The sequence below is a fragment of the Salvelinus fontinalis genome, unplaced genomic scaffold (assembly GCF_029448725.1).
Source record: "Salvelinus fontinalis isolate EN_2023a unplaced genomic scaffold, ASM2944872v1 scaffold_0578, whole genome shotgun sequence".
NCBI lineage: Eukaryota > Metazoa > Chordata > Actinopteri > Salmoniformes > Salmonidae > Salvelinus > Salvelinus fontinalis.
In genome coordinates, this window is record NW_026600787.1 from 21,359 (window position 1) to 42,584 (window position 21,226).

Below are 21,226 nucleotides of genomic sequence, written 5' to 3' on the forward strand. Positions count from 1 at the left end.
AAACAGAGAGTACACAGTGGCAGAATACCTGACCACTGTGACTGACCCAAACTTAAGGAAAGCTTTGACTATGTACAGACTCAGTGAGCATAAAGGTCAAATGTGTGATTTCATGAAATGGTACATACAAGAAAACCAGGTTTTAAAGTTCTGTTCAATAGCCATCCCATCATTACAAAACATTTGAAAGGCTAAGTCTATCATCTCCTGAGAAGTGGTAACTATTCACATGAACTTTTCAAAGAGGTTTGGTGCCCCCTGGTGGCTGAACCCGAGATCAATGAGAGATCTTGTCAGAAACAATGGCACAGTCCCACTTCTCAGCTATCTTTATTTACATCAAACTAAACTAACTGCTATCTTGAAATGTTGAAAACGTGTTTTTAAATAGCTCAGGCTGATACCCTACCTGAGCGACAAGGTGAGTCTTTGCACTTTGGTTGTTGTTGCATGTCGTGATGTTTGTCATTTGACTGGCATTCAGAAAATGATTTCCTGGATCTTCTGATGATAGTTGAACATGTGACTGTAACTAAACAGCTACAGTATTAAGTATTATGTGTAATTATTGAAGAACCACATTAATGACAGTATCCATTTGGGTGTGGTCAATAAAGTTAAGGTGACTCTCGGTTAGAACCATTGAATTTAGCAAACTCTGAAATGATTTGGAATTTCTGTGCCTATGAAAACTGTTTTAATAATAATATAAGGAAATTAAATGTTACGTGGGTAGAGTGCATTTCAGAGATCTGAATACAAAAAACTGTCCTAACAGGACAATAACCTAAACCACAAGGCCAAATCGACGCTGGAGGACCTTACCAAGATGACATTGAATGTTCCTGAGTGGCCTAGTTACAGTTTGCACTTAAATCATCTTTAAAAATCTATGGAAAGACTTGAAAATGGCTTTCTAGCAATGATCAACAACCAACTTGACAGAACAGGAAGGATTTTAAAAAGAATAATGAATATTCACATGAAGATCAGTCTCCTATTGGATGACATCACGACTTCCCATCAAGCCAACTCCTTGAAGGCCTTACTATGACATCACTCACTCCTTCTAGTTTGCAGTTGTCTAAAAAAACACTATTTTGCTCAAAACATTTATTTGTTTCTCTTTCGTGTGTTTATACTTTACTGTATTTATATATCACTTTCAACAGGAAAAGTTTTATTTTTTTAATCACTGGAGGACGTCATGAACAATACAGTGTGTGCAAATGGAGTACAGAGGCAATAAAGGCAATAAGGCAATAAATAGGCCGTAGTAGCAAATTAATTACAATTTAGCATTAACACTGGAGTGATAGATGTGCAGATGATGATGTGCAAGTAGAAATACTGGTGTGCAAAAGAGCAACAAAAGTAAATAAAAACATGGGGATGAGGTAGGTGGATTGGATACCACCAGCAGGTATATCTCTCTGGTCACCCCCAAAACCAATTCCTCCTTTGGCCGCCTCTCCTTCCAGTTCTCTGCTGCCAATGACTGGAACGAACTACAAAAATCTCTGAAACTGGAAACACTTATCTCCCTCACTAGCTTTAAGCACCAGCTGTCAGAGCAGCTCACAGATTACTGCACCTGTACATAGCCCATCTATAATTTAGCCCAAACAACTACCTCTTCCCCTACTGTATTTATTTTGCTCCTTTGCACCCCATTATTTCTATTTCTACTTTGCACATTCTTCCACTGCAAATCTACCATTCCAGTGTTTTACTTGCTATATTGTATTTACTTTGCCACCATGGCCTTTTTTTGCATTTACCTCATTTGCTCACATTGTATATAGACTTATTTTTCTACTGTATTATTGACTGTATGTTTGTTACACTCCATGTGTAACTCTGTGTGTTGTATGTGTCGAACTGCTTTGCTTTATCTTGGCCAGGTCGCAGTTGTAAATGAGAACTTGTTCTCAACTTGCCTACCTGGTTAAATAAAGGAGAAATAAATAAATAAAATAGATCAGCAACGGTGGCTTGCAAACAGTGGATAGTATGTAGCCCACTTTTGGAATAACTATGTATAGTTATAACTGTAGTATCCTGTATAACTGTAGTATCCTGTATAACTGTAGTATCCTCTATAACTGTAGTATCCTCTATAACTGTAGTATCCTGTATAACTGTAGTATCCTGTATAACTGTAGTATCCTGTATAACTATGTATAGTTATAACTGTAGAATCCTGTATAACTGTAGTATCCTGTATAACTGTAGTTTCCAGTATAACTGTAGTATCCAGTATAACTGTAGTATCCTGTATAACTATGTATAGTTATAACTGTAGTATCCTGTATAACTGTAGTATCCTGTATAACTGTAGTATCCTCTATAACTGTAGTATCCAGTATAACTGTAGTATCCTGTATAACTATGTATAGTTATAACTGTAGTATCCTGTATAACTGTAGTATCCTGTATAACTGTAGTATCCTCTATAACTGTAGTATCCTCTATAACTGTAGTATCCTGTATAACTGTAGTATCCTGTATAACTGTAGTATCCTGTATAACTGTAGTATCCAGTATAACTGTAGTATCCTGTATAACTATGTATAGTTATAACTGTAGTATCCTGTATAACTGTAGTATCCTGTATAACTATGTATAGTTATAACTGTAGTATCCTGTATAACTGTAGTATCCTGTATAAATGTAGTATCCTGTATAACTATGTATAGTTATAACTGTAGTACCCAGTACAGTCTGGGAGGAGGTGAAACCACTCAGGCTTATTTGATGTGATCTAATGTTTTGATCATCTAGTTTTCCTTACAAGCATTCAGTCACCAAAGGGGGTTCGGTCATTCCTTTGTTTATATACTGTCTCATTGACAAAAATATTTTGGATTATTTCTTTACATCATTCCTTTGTCTCGACATTTACAGTAAACGTGCCGAGGTTCTAATGTTGCCAAGGAGACACATTTTATTATTTATTTACAGTTTGGAGGGTTGGGGGTCTGACATCCAGGATACACATTTTATTTATTTACAGTTTGGAGGGTTGGGGGTCTGACATCCAGGCGACACATTTTAGTTCTAATGGTGCCGTTCTGTTATTCTTTTCAGCTTCTTTTTCCAAGCATCTTACATTACTCTGAGACTAGTTATCCTGGGTTCTTACATTACTCTGAGACTTGTTATCCTGGGTTCTTACATTACTCTGAGACTTGTTATCCTGGGTTCTTACATTACTCTGAGACTAGTTATCCTGGGATCTTACATTACTCTGAGACTAGTTATCCTGGGATCTTACATTACTCTGAGACTAGTTATCCTGGGATCTTACATTACTCTGAGACTAGTTATCCTGGGTTCTTACATTACTCTGAGACTTGTTATCCTGGGTTCTTACATTACTCTGAGACGAGTTATCCTGGGATCTTACATTACTCTGAGACTTGTTATTCTGGGTTCTTACATTACTCTAAGACTAGTTATCCTGGGTTCTTACATTACTCTGAGACTTGTTATCCTGGGTTCTTACATTACTCTGAGACGAGTTATCCTGGGATCTTACATTACTCTGAGACTTGTTATCCTGGGATCTTACATTACTCTGAGACTAGTTATCCTGGGGAATAGTTTCAATAAATTTGAAAAAAACCTAAACCTGTTTTTGCTTTGGCATTATGGGGTATTGTGATGTCATTATGGGGTATTGTGAAACATTTTAGAATAAAGGGATGCACCGATATTACATTTTTTACCAATACCGATATCTAATATTTTCCTTGCCCCAAAAAACGATACCGATAACCGATATTTAAGATTTTTGCGGCCTTTTAAGCATTCTAGTACAGTTAAAAAGTTAAACACACACACGGACGCAGCGGTCTAAGCCACTGCATCTCAGTGCAAGAGGTGTCACTACAGTCCCTGGTTCGAATCCAGGCTGTATCACATCCGGCCGTGATTGGGAGTCCCACAGTAGTTGTCTGTTATTGGTGTAGAGAGGAGGACAAAGGAGAGGGATCCCACATGTGGATAGGAAGATACAAATTATCATTATTACTGGAAAATATTCATTTAAAATCCAGGAATTTTACAACTTTAGCTCTCTAGGTCAAGCCAGTAGGTTACAGTAGGTTGTAACGCTCTAGGTCATGCCAGTAGGTTACAGTAGGTTGTATCTCTACAGTAGGTTGTATCTCTCTAGGTCATGCCAGTAGGTTACAGTAGGTTGTAACTCTCTGGGTCATGCCAGTAGGCTACAGTAGATTGTAACTCTCTAGGTCATGCCAGTAGGTTACAGTAGGTTGTATCTCTCTGGGTCATGCCAGTAGGCTACAGTAGATTGTAACTCTCTAGGTCATGCCAGTAGGCTACAGTAGGTTGTATCTCTCTAGGTCCTGCCAGGTTCATGAGTTTATAAAACATATACTTTATACATTTGTCATAAATTACCTGCATTGATGAGACACACAGTGTGGATGAATGATCAGTAGTCGACAGGGTAAAAATAGCACTCCTAAAGAAGATGCATTTTCAAGTTAGATACCAACTTGAAAGAGGGATCTTTAGCATAAAACCCACATGGAAAACTGAGATTTGGCAAATAACATATAAAGAGAGGCTTATTTGACACCAAACCAACAACAGTAGTTCCTAAAACATAAATTGCTAATGTATGATTTAAAACGTGGATTTTATGATGTAATGTCAACTTTATACATTTCTATCCCAGGACCACTCAATTTTCTAATTCTCCAAAAACCTGCTGTGGATTACCCAGAATCCAATACCTTTATCACTGAGTGTATTACACCGAGTGTAATGTAAACACACGAGCAGCGCAGCGGTCTAAGGTACTGCACCTCAGTGCTAGAGGCGTCACTACAGACCCTGGTTCAAATCCAGGCTGTATCATAACAGGCCGTGATTGGGAGTCCCATAGGGCAGCGCACAATTGGCCCAGCATCGTCTGGGTTAGGGTTTGGCCGGGGTAGGCCGTCAATGCAAATAAGAATTTGTTCTTAATAACTGACTTGCCTAGTTAAATAAAGATGAAATATATTTAAAACATGTAGCTTCATTACACCGTTACACTGGCATTCAAACTCAGTAGCACAGAGTAGATCATCCATATGACCTTGGGAAATAGTGCATTGTGGGTAGTTTAGAAGATTTCCCGAAATAAGTTTAAAAAATATGTAATAACGCAAAAACATAACTGTTTGTACTTATAGGGAACCAGATCGTGACTCCAACTAGCTTACTAAGTCTTTAACCACACTGTATTGTTACACTGGTGAGTAAAAACTAATGCTCTACACAACTAGCTTACTAAGTCTTTAACCAGACTGTATTGTTACACTGGTGAGTAAAAACTAATGCTCCCTACACTTTAACTTGTTGTCTGAAGATAAAATATACATTTTACTCAACTGCGTTACCCACTCCAGTCAACAGATGGCGGTCTGGGAATTTAAGGTTATGCTGTTGGTGTGACGTATAATCTAGTGGACGGAACGCTTCTTTCACCTGCAACAATAGTTAGTCAGACACCCCGGTAGCTTGCTAGACAAAATAGCCGAACCAATATATCTCTTTAGACGCTTTAGTGTATATTAGTCACTGTGTTTTAAACCCACTTCTATCGTCTAGTTAATTATCCAATTTAATTTCATATTTACGGTGTTGTTATTAGTCAGCGAGCGGGCTTGTTAAGTTAGCATTAGCCTAGCTAGCTAACATCCCCGACCATGCGGTCACTAAGCTACTCTCCTGCTAAAGGAGATGAGGATGTCACAGTAAAACAAGAAGTAGAGAGTGAGGCCGTTACTGTGAAAGAAGAGGAAGACGCGTTCAGAGTGAAAGAGGAGGATGTTACAGTAAAAGGAGAGGAGGATGCAGTTTATGGAGTGAAAGAGGAGGAGGAAGAGATGACTGTTACATCGAAAAAGGAGGAGGAGGGACCTGGATATCTGGGCCCGGTTTCCCAAACGCATCTTAAGGCATCCAATGGTTCTAACGATGAATTTAGCCATAAGATGGTTTTAGGAAACCGTTCCCTGATTAACACTAGTAAGTACTGTCTCAAATACAGAGGCACAAACTCTGCACCTCTGTCGAGTTGAAGTATCTGCTCTCCAGTTGAAATTTCAGCTCTGGTGCAGATGTGCCCATCTGCTCTCCAGGTGTAGACCCAGGGGGCCCGTTTCGAACCTTTTTAGGACATTTCGAGATGACAGATGTTTGTGTTTGGTCTATTAATGTACCTGTGAGTTGAAATTTGTATCATTTTTGCATTTTTGACAAAATTAGACTCCTTTAAAGTGCCAGTTTTTTGCTCAGGTAGGGTATCAGCCTGAGCTATTTATAAAACACGTTTTCAACATTTCAAGATAGCAGTTAGTTTAGTTTGATGTAAATAAAGATAGCTGAGAAGTGGGACTGTGTCATTGTTTCTGACAAGATCTCTCATTGATCTCGGGTTCAGCCACCAGGGGGCACCAAACCTCTTTGAAAAGTTCATGTGAATAGTTACCACTTCTCAGGAGATGACAGACTTAGCCTTTCAAATGTTTTGTAATGATGGGATGGCTATTGAACAGAACTTTAAAACCTGGTTTTCTTGTATGTACCAGTTCATGAAATCACACATTTGACCTTTATGCTCACTGAGTCTGTACATAGTCAAAGCTTTCCTCAAGTTTGGGTCAGTCACAGTGGTCAGGTATTCTGCCCTTTCTCCGCCTCTCTCCCTTTTCACTCCTCTCTCTCTCTTTTCACTCCCTCTCTCCGCCTTTTTCCCTTTTCACTCCCCTCTCTCCGCCTCTCTCCCTTTTCACTCCCTCTCTCCGCCTCTCTCCCTTTTCACTCCCTCTCTCCGCCTCTCTCCCTTTTCACTCCCTCTCCTCGCCTCTCTCCCTTTTCACTCCCTCTCTCCGCCTCTCTCCCTTTTCACTCCCTCTTCCGCCTCTCTCCCTTTTCACTCCCTCTCTCCACCTCTCTCCCTTTTCACTCCCTCTCTCCCTTTTCACTCCCCTCTCTCCGCCTCTCTCCCTTTTCACTCCCTCTCTCCGCCTCTCTCCCTTTTCACTCCCTCTCTCCGCCTCTCTCCCTTTTCACTCCCTCTCTCCGCCTCTCTCCCTTTTCACTCCCTCTCTCCGCCTCTCTCCCTTTTCACTCCCTCTCTCCGCCTCTCTCCCTTTTCACTCCCTCTCTCCGCCTCTCTCCCTTTTCACTCCCTCTCTCCGCCTCTCTCCCTTTTCACTCCCTCTCTCCGCCTCTCTCCCTTTTCACTCCCTCTCTCCGCCTCTCTCCCTTTTCACTCCCTCTCTCCGCCTCTCTCCCTTTTCACTCCCTCTCTCCCTTTTCACTCCCCTCTCTCTGCCTCTCTCCCTTTTCACTCCCTCTCTCCGCCTCTCTCCCTTTTCACTCCCTCTCTCCGCCTCTCTCCCTTTTCACTCCCTCTCTCCGCCTCTCTCCCTTTTCACTCCCTCTCTCCGCCTCTCTCCCTTTTCATTCCCTCTCTCCGCCTCTCTCCCTTTTCACTCCCTCTCTCCGCCTCTCTCCCTTTTCACTCCCTCTCTCCGCCTCTCTCCCTTTTCACTCCCTCTCTCCGCCTCTCTCCCTTTTCACTCCCTCTCTCCGCCTCTCTCCCTTTTCACTCCCTCTCTCCGCCTCTCTGCCTTTTCACTCCCCCTCTCCGCCTCTCTACCTTTTCACTCCCTCTCTCTCCCTTTTCACTCCCTCTCTCTCCCTTTTCACTCCGCCTCTCTCCCTTTTCACTCCCCTCTCTCCGCCTCTCTCCCTTTTCACTCCCCTCTCTCCGCCTCTCTCCCTTTTCACTCCCTCTCTCCGCCTCTCTACCTTTTCACTCCCTCTCCCTCCCTAAGAACTTCCCATTTGAATCAATAAGGATTGCAGTTGTGGGTGACTATCTGGGTGGAGCAGACTGGGAGGCTGGTATTCTGACCTGGGCTGGAGCAGACTGGGAGGCTGGTATTCTGACATGGGCTGGAGCAGACTGGGAGACTGGTATTCTGACATGGGCTGGAGCACACTGTGCTGGAGCAGACTGAGAGGCTGGTAAGTTGACCTGTGCTGGAGCAGACTGGGAGGCTGGTATTCTGACCTGTGCTGGAGCAGACTGTGTTGAAGCAGACTGGGAGACTGGTATTCTGACCTGGGCTGGAGCAGACTGGTAGGCTGGTGCAGTGTCATCAGGCTGTGTGGTGGAGGCCATCCTGTTCTCGGGTTCTGCTTGCGTTATGCCAACCACCAGGTCATTATAACCACCAGGTCATTAGAACCACCAGGTCATTACAACCACCAGGTCATTAGAACCACCAGGTCATTAGAACCACCAGGTCTTTCTGTGTTGCAGGGGCAGTCAAGAATTGGAACGGCAAGGCCACAGAACATGACATAAGCAGAGCTGTGGGAGACCACCTCAAGCCCCTGGTAGAGCCGGGGGTAGTGTTTACCACTCTACCAGCAGAGCTGTGGGAGACCACCTCAAACCCCTGGTAGAGCCGGGGGTGGTGTTTACCACTCCACCACGCCTTCAGCAGGCTGGAAAAGTGGGATTGATACTGATTTTCATACCAAGATGGACCAAGAGTCTGTTGATTAGTCAGTCATTGGGTTCATTTCTTAAAATCAAATCAAGCTTTATTTATATAGCACATTTCAGACATGGATGCAACACAATGGCTTCACAGGAGAAAACAATGAAAATACCCAGAAATATTTAGTACACAAAAAAAACAGAAGATTAACATTAAGCATTCTAAGGAAATGCCATTGATTAAAACACTAATTGGATGAAATATCCAACCCAAAATATAAGCTTGTTTTTTAGGAGTGGTTCTCAAAGACATTATGGGGGTGTCGACTGAAAGTTGACTAGTAACAACAACTGGGACCTAAAAGACACCCACCATGAGACCCACTAAATCTGCCCAAGAAGAGGCAAACAATATAAAAACCCACACCAAACTTAAAGACAGGAAGCAAACCAAAAAGGTGGAGCAACTGAAGGTGTTGACTCTCCACATCTATCAAGACAACTGGAGCACTGGGCCAGACACTCTTAAATAGAACCTGGACCAGCTCAGGTGAAACACCTTCCCACTAACGAGATGGACAAGCCAGCACAGGTGTAACACATACTGACTAACGAGGTGACACCAATCAGTGCGTCCTACGTGCTAACTAGCTATATGTGCTAAAGTCCAACCTCAAAACATAAATGGAAAAACCAAAGACTAACTAACACCTTAAGTTTGCTAAGAGAATGCTCACCAACAACAGAAAACAACTTCAATTTCACATTATAATCAACTACAATGCTTCACCGTCACCAATATAAACATGGTGTCTGTCTACTGGCAAACAACAATTACAAACAATATTTATTTTTTATTATTCCCACAAAGATTTTTCTTTCTATAGCTTCTAGAACTCACTAGCTTCTAGAACTCTCGTCTTCCTAAAACTCACTCGCTTCTAGAACTCTTGTCCCCTTGGAACGAGCCCAAACAAAACTCATCTCCAATACGGAAAAACGTGCAGTCAAAATAAACTGTGATCCATGGCAATGCATTGGCTAAACGCAAAACACAAAACATTTTGACTGCCCCCCTTGAGACAATCAGCAACCAGGTTGTTCTCACCACAGACATGTCTGATTTCAAGAGGAAACTCCTGCAATATCCGTAGTAACTTTCCACCTCACTGCGGAGCTTCTCTCTCTTTTCAGAGTTCACTAGATAGGCATGTTGTTGGATCGGGTCCCAGTCCCCAATGTCATGCTCTAGTACATTTGGGTTGGCACATCTGAGAATTAACCTTGATATTCTAAAAGCAGGGCAACAATGTCAATATAATTGTACCCAAAAAATTGTCAGTTGGTTGCATGAATAAATTTCATTACTAAATGTTACATGAAATGTTAATATGAAATATTTGATTGCATAGTATTATTTTCAACGGCTTTTCAATTACATTTTGCTAGGTGGGATAGCCCAATGTCAAAACACAGTTTTAACATGTCCAAATCAATAACCAATATGCAGAAACAGTTTGGGATAAATTGAAAACCTAACATGTGCTATTTACACAAACATCTGCCACAATAATAATATTTTTTAAAACAAGCACCTTATAAACTGCACAAGCACCAGAAACGCTGTTGTTTTGACAAGTAGCAATAAATCACTGATATCGATTAGGGGGGAAATCCGGTTGTACGTGCTGTTGAAACTAACAACAAAAGAAAAACATGGAAATGGGAGATATCTTTAACCTCACTGGTTAGATGACAACCCGCAGAAGACAGTCAGCTACATTTTGGAGTGATGAATTTAAATGTAGGGGTCGCTAAACAAACGAACACAACACTTATTTGTCATCACTCATCGATATCATGTCAAAATTAATTGTGTGACAGAAGGGAGATGAGGTTACGCGTCCTGTTAAAACTAACAGCTCAAAAACCACACAGAATATGGGAATAATGTGTACATCCCTGATTAGAGGACAATTTGTAGAAAATAGATCGCAGCTCTTTTTGTGTTAGTCACTTTTTGTTAAATCTCATAAATAGTACTCTTTCAATTCAGAGCCTGGATTATTCCCCCTGAGGCTAATATCCATATCATGTTGAAATCAATAGAACAGGGGACAAACATTTAGGGTTCTACATTGTGACATCATTAAAAAACTCCTTCTACAATGTTAAAACATTCTATATTGTGACATCATTAAAATACTCCTACTACAATGTTAAAACATTCTACATTGTGATAATATTAAAATACTCCTTCTACAATGTTAAAACATTCTACATTGTGACATTATTTCATTGATATCATGAAACAACTCCATGTATTTTCTGATGTTTAATCAGAGATCTTTTATCAGTGTACCTCTTCCCACATTGATCACAGCTATGAGGTTTCTCTCCCGTGTGTATTCTCTGGTGTACAGTCAGAGAGCTAGATGTAGTAAAACTCTTCCCACATTGACCACAGGTATAAGGTTTATCTCCTGTGTGTGTTCTCTGGTGTACAGTCAGAATGCTAGATGTAGTAAAACTCTTCCCACATTGACCACAGGTATAAGATTTATCTCCTGTGTGTATTCTCTGGTGTGATGTCAGCTGGCCAGATCGACCAAAACTCTTTCCACATTGAGCACAGCTATAAGATTTCTCTCCTGTGTGTATTCTCTGGTGTGATGTCAGCTGGCCAGATCGACCAAAACTCTTTCCACATTGATCACAGCTATAAGGTTTCTCTCCTGTGTGTATTCTATGGTGTAGAGTCAGAGTGCTAGATGCAGCAAAACTCTTCCCACATTGATCACAGCTATAAGGTTTCTCTCCTGTGTGTGTTCTCTGGTGTAGAGTCAGTTGGGCAGATGTAGTAAAACTCTTCCCACATTGATAGCAGCTATAAGGTTTCTCTCCTGTGTGTGTTCTCTGGTGTAGAGTCAGTTGGGCAGATGTAGTAAAACTCTTCCCACATTGACCACAGCTATAAGATTTCTCTCCTGTGTGTATTCTCTGGTGTAGAGTCAGAGTGCTAGATTGACCAAAACTCTTCCCACATTGACCACAGCTATAAGGTTTCTCTCCTGTGTGTATTCTCTGGTGTACAATAAGATGGCTAGATGTATCAAAACTCTTCCCACATTGAGTACAGCTATAAGATTTCTCTCCTGTGTGTGTTCTCTTGTGTGACATCAAGCTGCTTAGATGAATAAAACTCTTCACACATTCATTACAGCTATATGGTTTCTCTCCTGTGTGTGTTCTCTGGTGTGATATCAGGTTGCTTAGCTGAGTAAAACTCTTACCACATTGAGTACAGCTATAAGATTTCTCTCCTGTGTGTATTCTTTGGTGTAGAGTCAGAGTGCTAGATTGACCAAAACTCTTCCCACATTGACCACAGCTATATGGTTTCTCTCCTGTGTGTGTTCTCTGGTGTGATATAAGGTTGCTTAGCTGAGTAAAACTCTTACCACATTGAGTACAGCTATACGGTTTCTCTCCTGTGTGTGTTCTCTGGTGTGTTATCAGGCTGGTTGAATGAGTAAAACTCTTCCCACATTGACAGCTATAAGGTTTCTCTACTGTGTGGATTTTCTGATGAATTGTAATGCCTGCTGAGGTGAATCTCTTCCCACAGTCAGAGCAGCAGTGAGATTTCTTCCCTGTGGATCTCTGCTGGTGTTTCTTGAAGTGTTCTGATGTGGAGAGACTCTTCTCTGCCTCGTCAGCATCATGAGGTTGTTGAGGCTCCCCAGAGGACCCACGGTAGTCCCGTCTCTCTCCTGTGTGAACAACAAAGTCAGACAGAAGGTTAAAGGCCCACAACAGGGGAAATCCACTGTAAAAGGTGATGCCAACAGCGTAGCCATGATGTTGTACAACAATTGACGTCTGTAATGAATGTAATGATTTGACATTTGTCTTAAAAGGAGCAAGAATAGTCATTATTGTCTTGTTTTCACATTAGTAGTAACATCTAAGCTTGTAGAATATAAATAAGTTATTCATGTTGTTGAAACTCTAAGCAGTGTGCCAGATGACTTTTGGTCTCCAATATAGGCCCCTTTCCGTGTTGCTAAAATTGCGGCACGAGGGCGATGCAAATGCAATTTGATTGTAGAAACTCCTCCCTACTAATAAGGAAACCGATAGTTATGGATGTACTATATCTGGTAATGAGGAAACCACTAATTATGGACGTAGTATATCTGCCTGGAGCAAAAATGGTGAGCAAAGATTTTAGTTTTTCACAATGTATTCTCAATGTGAATGGGGGAAAACTCAGGGGAGTAACCTCCATTTCCAGGTTGATTATGAGTACATTTCACACTACTTTGGATTATAATTGTAAGGCTCGTTTGAATGTCCTGCTTAATATTAATACTCTTTCTTACAAGATGGCATCTCATATGTATATACTATATTCTATCCTATTCTACTGTATCTTAGTCTATGTATTACTCATCTCATATGTATATACTATATTCTATCCTATTCTACTGTATCTTAGTCTATGTATTACTCATCTCATATGTATATACTATATTCTATCCTATTCTACTGTATCTTAGTCAATGTCAAAAAAAAATCTTCCCAAGATGGCATAGCAGTTCAGAAGTCATTTTGTCCTAGTATTGTCGTGTCCTGTATATATATATATATATATATATATATATATATATATATATATATATATATATATATATATATATTTACACCTTTCTTCGCATATCTTTTATATATTTTATTAGAACTCAACTACAAAAAGCTTTCCTGCAACCCGCCTCACCAATTACACAAAAAAAAAGTATTATTTACCTCAAATCTGAAAATCCACAATAGAAGCTAGCCAGAAGCTAACCAGAAGCTAGTCAGAAACTAGCCAGAAGCTAACCAGAAACTATCCAGAAGCTAACCTGAAGCTACCCAGAAGTTAGCCGGTTTACTGGCTAACGTTAGTATTTCAGCTACCCACATTTTGTGGTCATCAGCTATTCCTTTAGCTCGATAATCTATCGGCACTTTTGTACAACGCGACTCAGACCAGAACATACCGGACCGATTTTCTCAATATCCCCGGATTTCAACCGCAAGCTCTGGACATTTACACCTTGATTTCTCAGCTAGCTAGCTGCAAACCCTGTGACTATTGGCTTACGTCGATCCCGGAGCAAACTTAAATTATTCCGGAGCTAGCCAGCTGAAGAGTTCCATCAGCCATTCCCGGGCTACAATCACCTATCCGGACCCCTTTTTTTTTTACTACAAATGCGGAGCCCCACCAGGCCTTCACGACTGACTACCGACGTTATCTGCCCGAGGGAGTTATCCAACTGGCACCTCCATCGCAACGTTACCTGAACGCTCATCTGGGGCCCGCTAATTGTTAGCTGTCTTATCGGCTGCTATCTGAATAAGTATATCGGACAATTTTTCTTGGGTGACTATATCTATTTTGCCAATCGGATTGATCCCCTCTACCACACGGAACCCCACTAATCTACCGACGGAAACGCACGAGGTGACTAAAAATAGACCTCCATCCTATGCTATCTTGCTACCGATAGCCAGCTACCCGGCCAGCTGTCTGGATCGCCGTGACCCCAACCAACCTCTACTCACTGGACCCTTATGATCACTCGATTAAGCATGCCTCTCCTTAATGTAAATATGCCTTGTTCATTGCTGTTCTGGTTAGTGTTTATTGGCTTATTTCACTGTAGAGCCTCTAGCCCTGCTCACTATACCATATCCAACCTTTCAGTTCCACCACCCACATATGCGATGACATCACCTGGTTTCAATGATGTTTCTAGAGACAATATCTCTCTCATCATCACTCAATACCTAGGTTTACCTCCACTGTATTCACATCCTACCATACCTTTGTCTGTACATTATTCCTTGAAGCTATTTTATCGCCCCCAGAAACGTCCTTTTACTCTCTGTTCTAGACGTTCTAGACGACCAATTCTCATAGCTTTTAACCGTACCCTTATCCTACTCCTCCTCTGTTCCTCTGGTGATGTAGAGGTGAACCCAGGCCCTGCAGTACCTAGCTCCACTCCTATTCCCCAGGCGCTCTCTTTTGATGACTTCTGTAACCGTAATAGCCTTGGTTTCATGCATGTTAACATTAGAAGCCTCCTCCCTAAGTTTGTTTTGTTCACTGCTTTAGCACACTCTGCCAACCCAGATGTTTTAGCCGTGTCTGAATCCTGGCTTAGGAAGACCACCAAAAATTCTGACATTTTCATCCCCAACTACAAGATTTTCAGACAAGATAGAACGGCCAAAGGGGGCGGTGTTGCAATCTACTGCAAGATTGCCTGCAGAGTTCTGTTTTACTATCCAGGTCTGTTCCCAAACAATTTGAACTTCTACTTTTAAAAATCCACATCTCTAAAAACAAGTCTCTCACCGTTGCCGCCTGCTATAGACCACCCTCTGCCCCCAGCTGTGCTCTGGACACCATATGTGAACTGATTGCCCCCCATCTATCTTCAGAGCTCGTGCTGCTAGGCGACCTAAATTGGAACATGCTCAACACCCCAGCCATCCTACAATCTAAGCTTGATGCCCTCAATCTCACACAAATTATCAATGAACCTACCAGGTACCACCCCAATTCCATAAACACGGGTACCCTCATAGATATCATCCTAACCAACTTGCCCTCTAAATACACCTCTGCTGTTTTCAACCAAGATCTCAGCGATCACTGCCTCATTGCCTGCATCCGTAATGGGGCAGCGGTCAAACGACCTCCACTCATCACTGTCAAACGCTCCCTGAAACACTTCAGCGAGCAGGCCTTTCTAATCGACCTGGCCGAGGTATCCTGGAAGGATATTGATCTCATCCCGTCAGTAGAGGATGCCTGGATATTTTTTTTAAATGCCTTCCTCACCATCTTGAATAAGCATGCCCCATTCAAGAAATTTAGAACCAGGAACAGATATAGCCCTTGGTTCTCTCCTGACCTGACTGCCCTTAACCAACAGAAAAACATCTTATGGCGTTCTGCATTAGCATCGAACAGCCCCCGTGCTATGCAACTTTTCAGGGAAGCTAGAAACCAATATACACAGGCAGTTAGAAAAGCCAAGGCTAGCTTTTTCAAGCAGAAATTTGCTTCCTGCAACACAAACTCCAAAAAGTTCTGGGACACCGTAAAGTCCATGGAGAATAAGAACAAGCTCTTCAACCGATCGTTGCCTGCACCTGCCCGCCTGTCCAACATCACTACTCTGGACGGCTCTGACTTAGAATATGTGGACAACTACAAATACCTGTTATAGACTGTTATAGACCACCCTCAGCTCCCAGCTGTGCCCTGGACACCATATGTGAATTGATTGCCCCCCCCCCCCCCCTCCCCCCCCATCTATCAGAACTGGTCGTCTAGTACGTTGGGAACAGAATAAAAAGGATTTCTAGGCGTGGTAGGATAGATTCAAGGCATAATGTACAGACAGGGGTATGGTAGGGTGTGAGAACAGTGGAGGTAAACCTAGGCATTGAGTGACGATAAGAGAGGTTGCATCTCTGGAGGCACCAGTTATGCTAGGTGAGGTCACCGCATGTGTGGGAGGTGGGACAAAAGAGTTCTCTGAGGCATGTTGAGCGGGACTAGAACATGAAAACGGTTTTCCCAGCGTAACATAAGGAGCCACTAAATGATAAGTGGGTGGAGTGCATTTCAGAATACAAAAAAATTGTCCGACAGCAATATCCCGTATTTAAGTTGAAGTTCATCATATGACAAGCGTAACGTTATGACTATAACTACTGTTCCCTGAAGGAGGGAAACTAGGTACAACATACGATCAAATCCACGCCTTGCTGGAAGCCCCGCCACCCACAGGTGATGAGAGGCTTGGATTTATTCTGCTCTTTAATACCGCTCTTCACCGACACAGGAAAGGGCGGGAACAAACAGGTGTTGTACCTCGTTTCCCTCCTTCAGGGAAGTGCAATTATAATCAAAGTTACACTCCCTTTCAGTCATTCAACTTCGGAAAAACATACTATGGGGAAATACAATCATTCCCCATGCCGAACCAAACGGATACTAAATGAAACAGCCCCCTGCAGACCACCCAGACCTGATCCTACAAGATGAGTCAGTTTTGTCAATTTATTCATTGTCTTTTGTTTGAAATAGTCTATCTATCTGTAGACTATTAGTCTACTACTGAAAACTTAAGTAGCAGAACGGCAGAATTTACGAAGTCCAGCAGTGGAGGGGGGACTCCCTCTGGTCAGGTTGTGTTGACGACCGGCTCCCTCTGGTCGGGTTACGTTGACGACCGGCTCCCTCTGGTCGGGTTACGTTGACGACCGGCTCCCTCTGGTCGGGTTACGTTGACGACCGGCTCCCTCTGGTCGGGTTACGTTGACGACCGGCTCCCTCTGGTCGGGTTGTGTTGACGACCGGCTCCCTCTGGTCGGGTTACGTTGACGACCGGCTCCCTCTGGTCGGGTTACGTTGACGACCGGCTCCCTCTGGTCGGGTTACGTTGACGACCGGCTCCCTCTGGTCGGGTTACGTTGACGACCGGCTCCCTCTGGTCGGGTTACGTTGACGACCGGCTCCCTCTGGTCGGGTTACGTTGACGACCGGCTCCCTCTGGTCGGGTTACGTTGACGACCGGCTCCCTCTGGTCGGGTTATGTTGACGACCGGCTCCCTCTGGTCGGGTTATGTTGACGAGCGGCTCCCTCTGGTCGGGTTATGTTGACGAGCGGCTCCCTCTGGTCGGGTTATGTTGACGAGCGGCTCCCTCTGGTCGGGTTATGTTGACGAGCGGCTCCCTCTGGTCGGGTTATGTTGACGAGCGGCTCCCTCTGGTCGGGTTATGTTGACGAGCGGCTCCCTCTGGTCGGGTTATGTTGACGAGCGGCTCCCTCTGGTCGGGTTATGTTGACGAGCGGCTCCCTCTGGTCGGGTTATGTTGACGACCGGCTCCCTCTGGTCGGGTTATGTTGACGACCGGCTCCCTCTAGTTATGACTTCGAGTCATTTGTGTGTCTTAATTATTTAATCAAACAGAATGCTTAAAGCATCATACAAGTTCAGTACATACAGATTTTATAAAAACACATGGGGCGATTGGTAGAAAGAACAGATGACTCTTGGTTGACCAAGATGTATTTTAGTTGGGGACAGCACTAGAACATGATTTTGGGGCTCCCGAGTGGCGCAGCGGACACTGCATCTCAGTGCTTGAGGCGCCACTACAGACACCCTGGATCAAATCCAGACTGTATCACAACCGGCTGTGATTGGGAGTCCCATAGGGCGGCACACAATTGGCCCAGCATCGTCCGGGGTAGGCAGTCATTGTAAATAAGAATTTGTTCTTAGCTGACTTGCCTAGTTAAATACAGGTTACATTTAAATAAATAAAAGTGTTTCATGATAAACCATTTTCTATAAATCCGTCAAGGCACCAACTTTGAGAAGGGTTTAAAACAAAGGTTTAAAACCAATTCATGAATGTAATTGAATCTAGGTATGTCTTGCCATTAATGTAAAGGCATGAAAAAAAAATGTCTGAATATTATACAATGACTTATCAACAGCTCTAATAATTTGCCTCCACAGAAAATCTTCACTGGCAATTCTAGAATATACTATATAGCCTAGAAACCTGGTTAAACTATCACTATGACATCATGGATGAATACTAGAATATACTATATAGCCTAGAAACCTGGTTAAACTATCACTATGACATCATGGATGAATTCTAGAATATACTATATATCCTAGAAACCTGGTTAAACTATCATTATGACATCATGGATGAATTCTAGAATATACTATATATCCTAGATACCTGGTTAAACTATAATTATGATATCATGCATGGCCAGTCCTTGTATTCATAGTGTAGTGAATTCAGGGGGAAGCCCTGAGCTGGACTCAAACCTGGGTCCAGCGACTGTCAAGCCAACACCTTATAACTGTTACACCAAGATGTCTGAACTTCTTGACGAGTTCGCTAGGTGTCGAGTTAGTGTTGCTACAATAACTTTCTCTATGAATTTGAGAGTGGTTACATTTCTCCAGCCCCCATCCCTCAGCTGTTTACCAAACCAAGTCTCTGGGCAGCCATTTCGTTGCTGTTTAAATACTAGGTTGTCACTTTAAAAAAGCCACACATCAATCAACCAATCTGAAGTTGAAACAATAACAAAGCAGTCATTCCACCACTGTTTTGGTAATAAGATGATGATGGGTCTGGAGACATTTAACTACTCTCAAATTCATAGACAGACCTATGGATGCAAGGACTGACCATCCATGATATCAACATTATAGTTTTAACCATGTTGAGGCTGTTGATTTACATTGTTTCTAAACATTGGAGTAAAAAAAGCTTATTTTGGGTTCTGATGGGGTACAACAGTTGAACTAAGCTCATGAGGCATGTGTTATATTCTCCAAGAATCAATGGCTATAAATAAATCATTTAAAAGTCAAAATATGGATGTAGCAATTGCAGATTTCCCTTTTAACACCAAACATCAGTTCAACAACTGCAGAGTTTGTACCTCTGTATTTAAGACAGTACTTACCAGTGGTAATCACGGCCCGGTTTCTCAAAACCATCTTATGGCTAAGTTCATCTTTAGAACCACTGGATGCCTTAAATTGTGTTTGGGAAATCGGGCCCAGATATCCAGTTTCTTCCTCCTCTTCTTCCGATGAGACCGTATTCTCCCCCTCCTCCGCTTTCACTTCAAAAACTGAATCCTCCTCATCTTTTACTGTAACACCTTCCTCCTCTTTCACTCGGAACCCCTCCTCTTTCACTGTAACGTCTTCCTCTTCTTTCACTGAAACGTCTTTCTCTTCTTCTTTCAGGGTAACAACCTCACCCTCTACTTGTTTTTGTATTGTAACATCCTTCTCTTCCTCCTCCTCTTTGATGAGAGCTTCTTTCTCCGTCCAGCAGACCGTCTCTTCTTCAGCAGGAAGAGAGTAATTTAGTGAACTCATGGTCGGAGATGTTAGCTAGCTAGGCTAATGCTAACTTAACCAGCCCGCTAGCTGAATAATAACAACAACACCGTAAATATGAAATGAAATAGGATAACTAACTAACTAGACGACAGACGAGGGTTTAAAATACAGTGGCTAATATACGCTAAAGCGTCTAAAGAGCTGTATGGGTTCGGCTATTTTGGCTAGCAAGCTACCGAGGTGGCTGAATAACTGTTGCTGAAAGAAGCGTTCCGTCCACTAGATTATACGTCACACTAACAGCATTGCGTTCCGTCCACTAGATTATACGTCACACTAACAGCATTGCCTTAAAATCGCACACCGCCATCTGCTGACTGGAGTTGGTAACGCTCAGTCTGAACCTCTGACTGCGATGGAGATGTGTGACTTTAAGACAATGACGCTAGTGTGACGTAAAATATATATTATAATGTTCAGACAAAAAGTTAGTGTAGGAAGCATGAGTTTTTACTCACCAGTGTAACAATACAGTGTGGTTATAGACTTAGTAACTTAGTTGTGTTCACGATCTGGTTCCCTATAAACACAACCAGTTATGTTTTTGAATGATCACATATGTATTAATTTATTTCGGGATTCTGGGTAATCCACAGCAGATTTATGGAGAATTGCTGTGGGTGAGTTCAAAATTGAATAGTCCCGGGATAGAAATATATAAAGTTGACATTACATCATAAAATCCACCTTTTAAATCATACATTAGCAATTTATGTTTTAGTAACTACTGTTGTTGGTTTGGCGTCAAATAAGCCTCTCTTTATATGTTATTTGCCAAATCTCAGTTTTCCATGTGGGTTTTATGCTAAAGTTCCCTCTTTCAAGTTGGTATCTAACTGGAAAATGCATCTTCTTTAGGAGTGCTATTTTTACCCTGTTGACTACTGATCGTTCATCCACACTGTGTGTCTCATCAATGCAGGTCATTTATGACAAATGTATAAAGTATATATTTTATAAATTCATGAACACCAGACAGTTTATTAGCCCGGTTTTGTTAGTTTAGGTGTATTATACTTCCTCGCCTGTAGAGGGGGACATTGGGTCATTTTCCAGGTTAATTTGATATATTTTGATACTAAAATGGATTACAGTTTATTCTGATGTAGTGAATATGAGACACATGGAAACAATTGATTCATTTATAAATTAGGAATTAGTAGGAATTGTTAAATCCACTATACGATCACAATGACTTTGATAGACATTTCAATTGTTTTTTTGTTAGTATATTATAGGGCAGATTTATGTAGAATTGCTGTGGGAGTGCTATTTATATCCCGTCACTACTGATCATTCATCCAGACTGTGTGTGTCCCATCATTGCAGCTTTGGAAATAAATGAACTATCCATCCATTGCTCCTTCCTGTGTTGACTCACTGACTTGAGAGACCAGGAAGGTCACACCAGCTCGATAGGTTGATATCTAGCTCAAGCTTCACCTCATGCTTTTCATTAACTGTGTGGTTGTGTTATCTAGTGGGAACCTGTTAGCACGGTGGGCTCTGGTGCCTTCTTGCCGTGGGCTCAAAATGACAGAGGAAATCAACCTGCTTGCTCCTTTTTGTTTTGTCAACTTTTCGGTGGGGATGTTATGTTTGATACCGGAGGTACGAGGCCTTGAAAGCATTAACTTCAAAGCAGTGTGATGATGGCTGTAT

At 42.1% G+C, this 21,226-nt stretch overlaps 1 protein-coding gene across 1 annotated transcript; it reads right to left on the reverse strand.

Annotated features, from left to right (window-relative positions):
- Positions 1-8,672: 8,672 nt before the first annotated feature.
- LOC129846529 (zinc finger protein 260-like) lies at positions 8,673-20,461 on the reverse strand. Its single transcript, XM_055914460.1, has 2 exons — positions 19,117-20,461; positions 8,673-12,312 (listed from the first exon to the last, which is right to left on the reverse strand). The coding sequence occupies exons 1-2, from the start codon at positions 19,538-19,540 to the stop codon at positions 10,844-10,846; spliced, it is 1,893 nt and encodes a 630-aa protein (XP_055770435.1). The 5' UTR covers positions 19,541-20,461; the 3' UTR covers positions 8,673-10,843.
- Between the last annotated feature and the right edge of the window lie 765 nt (positions 20,462-21,226).

Excerpts from the sequence above, each read along its gene's own strand:
- LOC129846529 (XM_055914460.1), bottom strand. The coding sequence starts at position 19,540 with ATGAGTTCACTAAATTACTCTCTTCCTGCTGAAGAAGAGACGGTCTGC. Across the intron at positions 12,313-19,116 it reads CCGGGCCGTGATTACCACTG|GAGAGAGACGGGACTACCGT; the intron begins GTAAGTACTGTC and ends TTGTTCACACAG.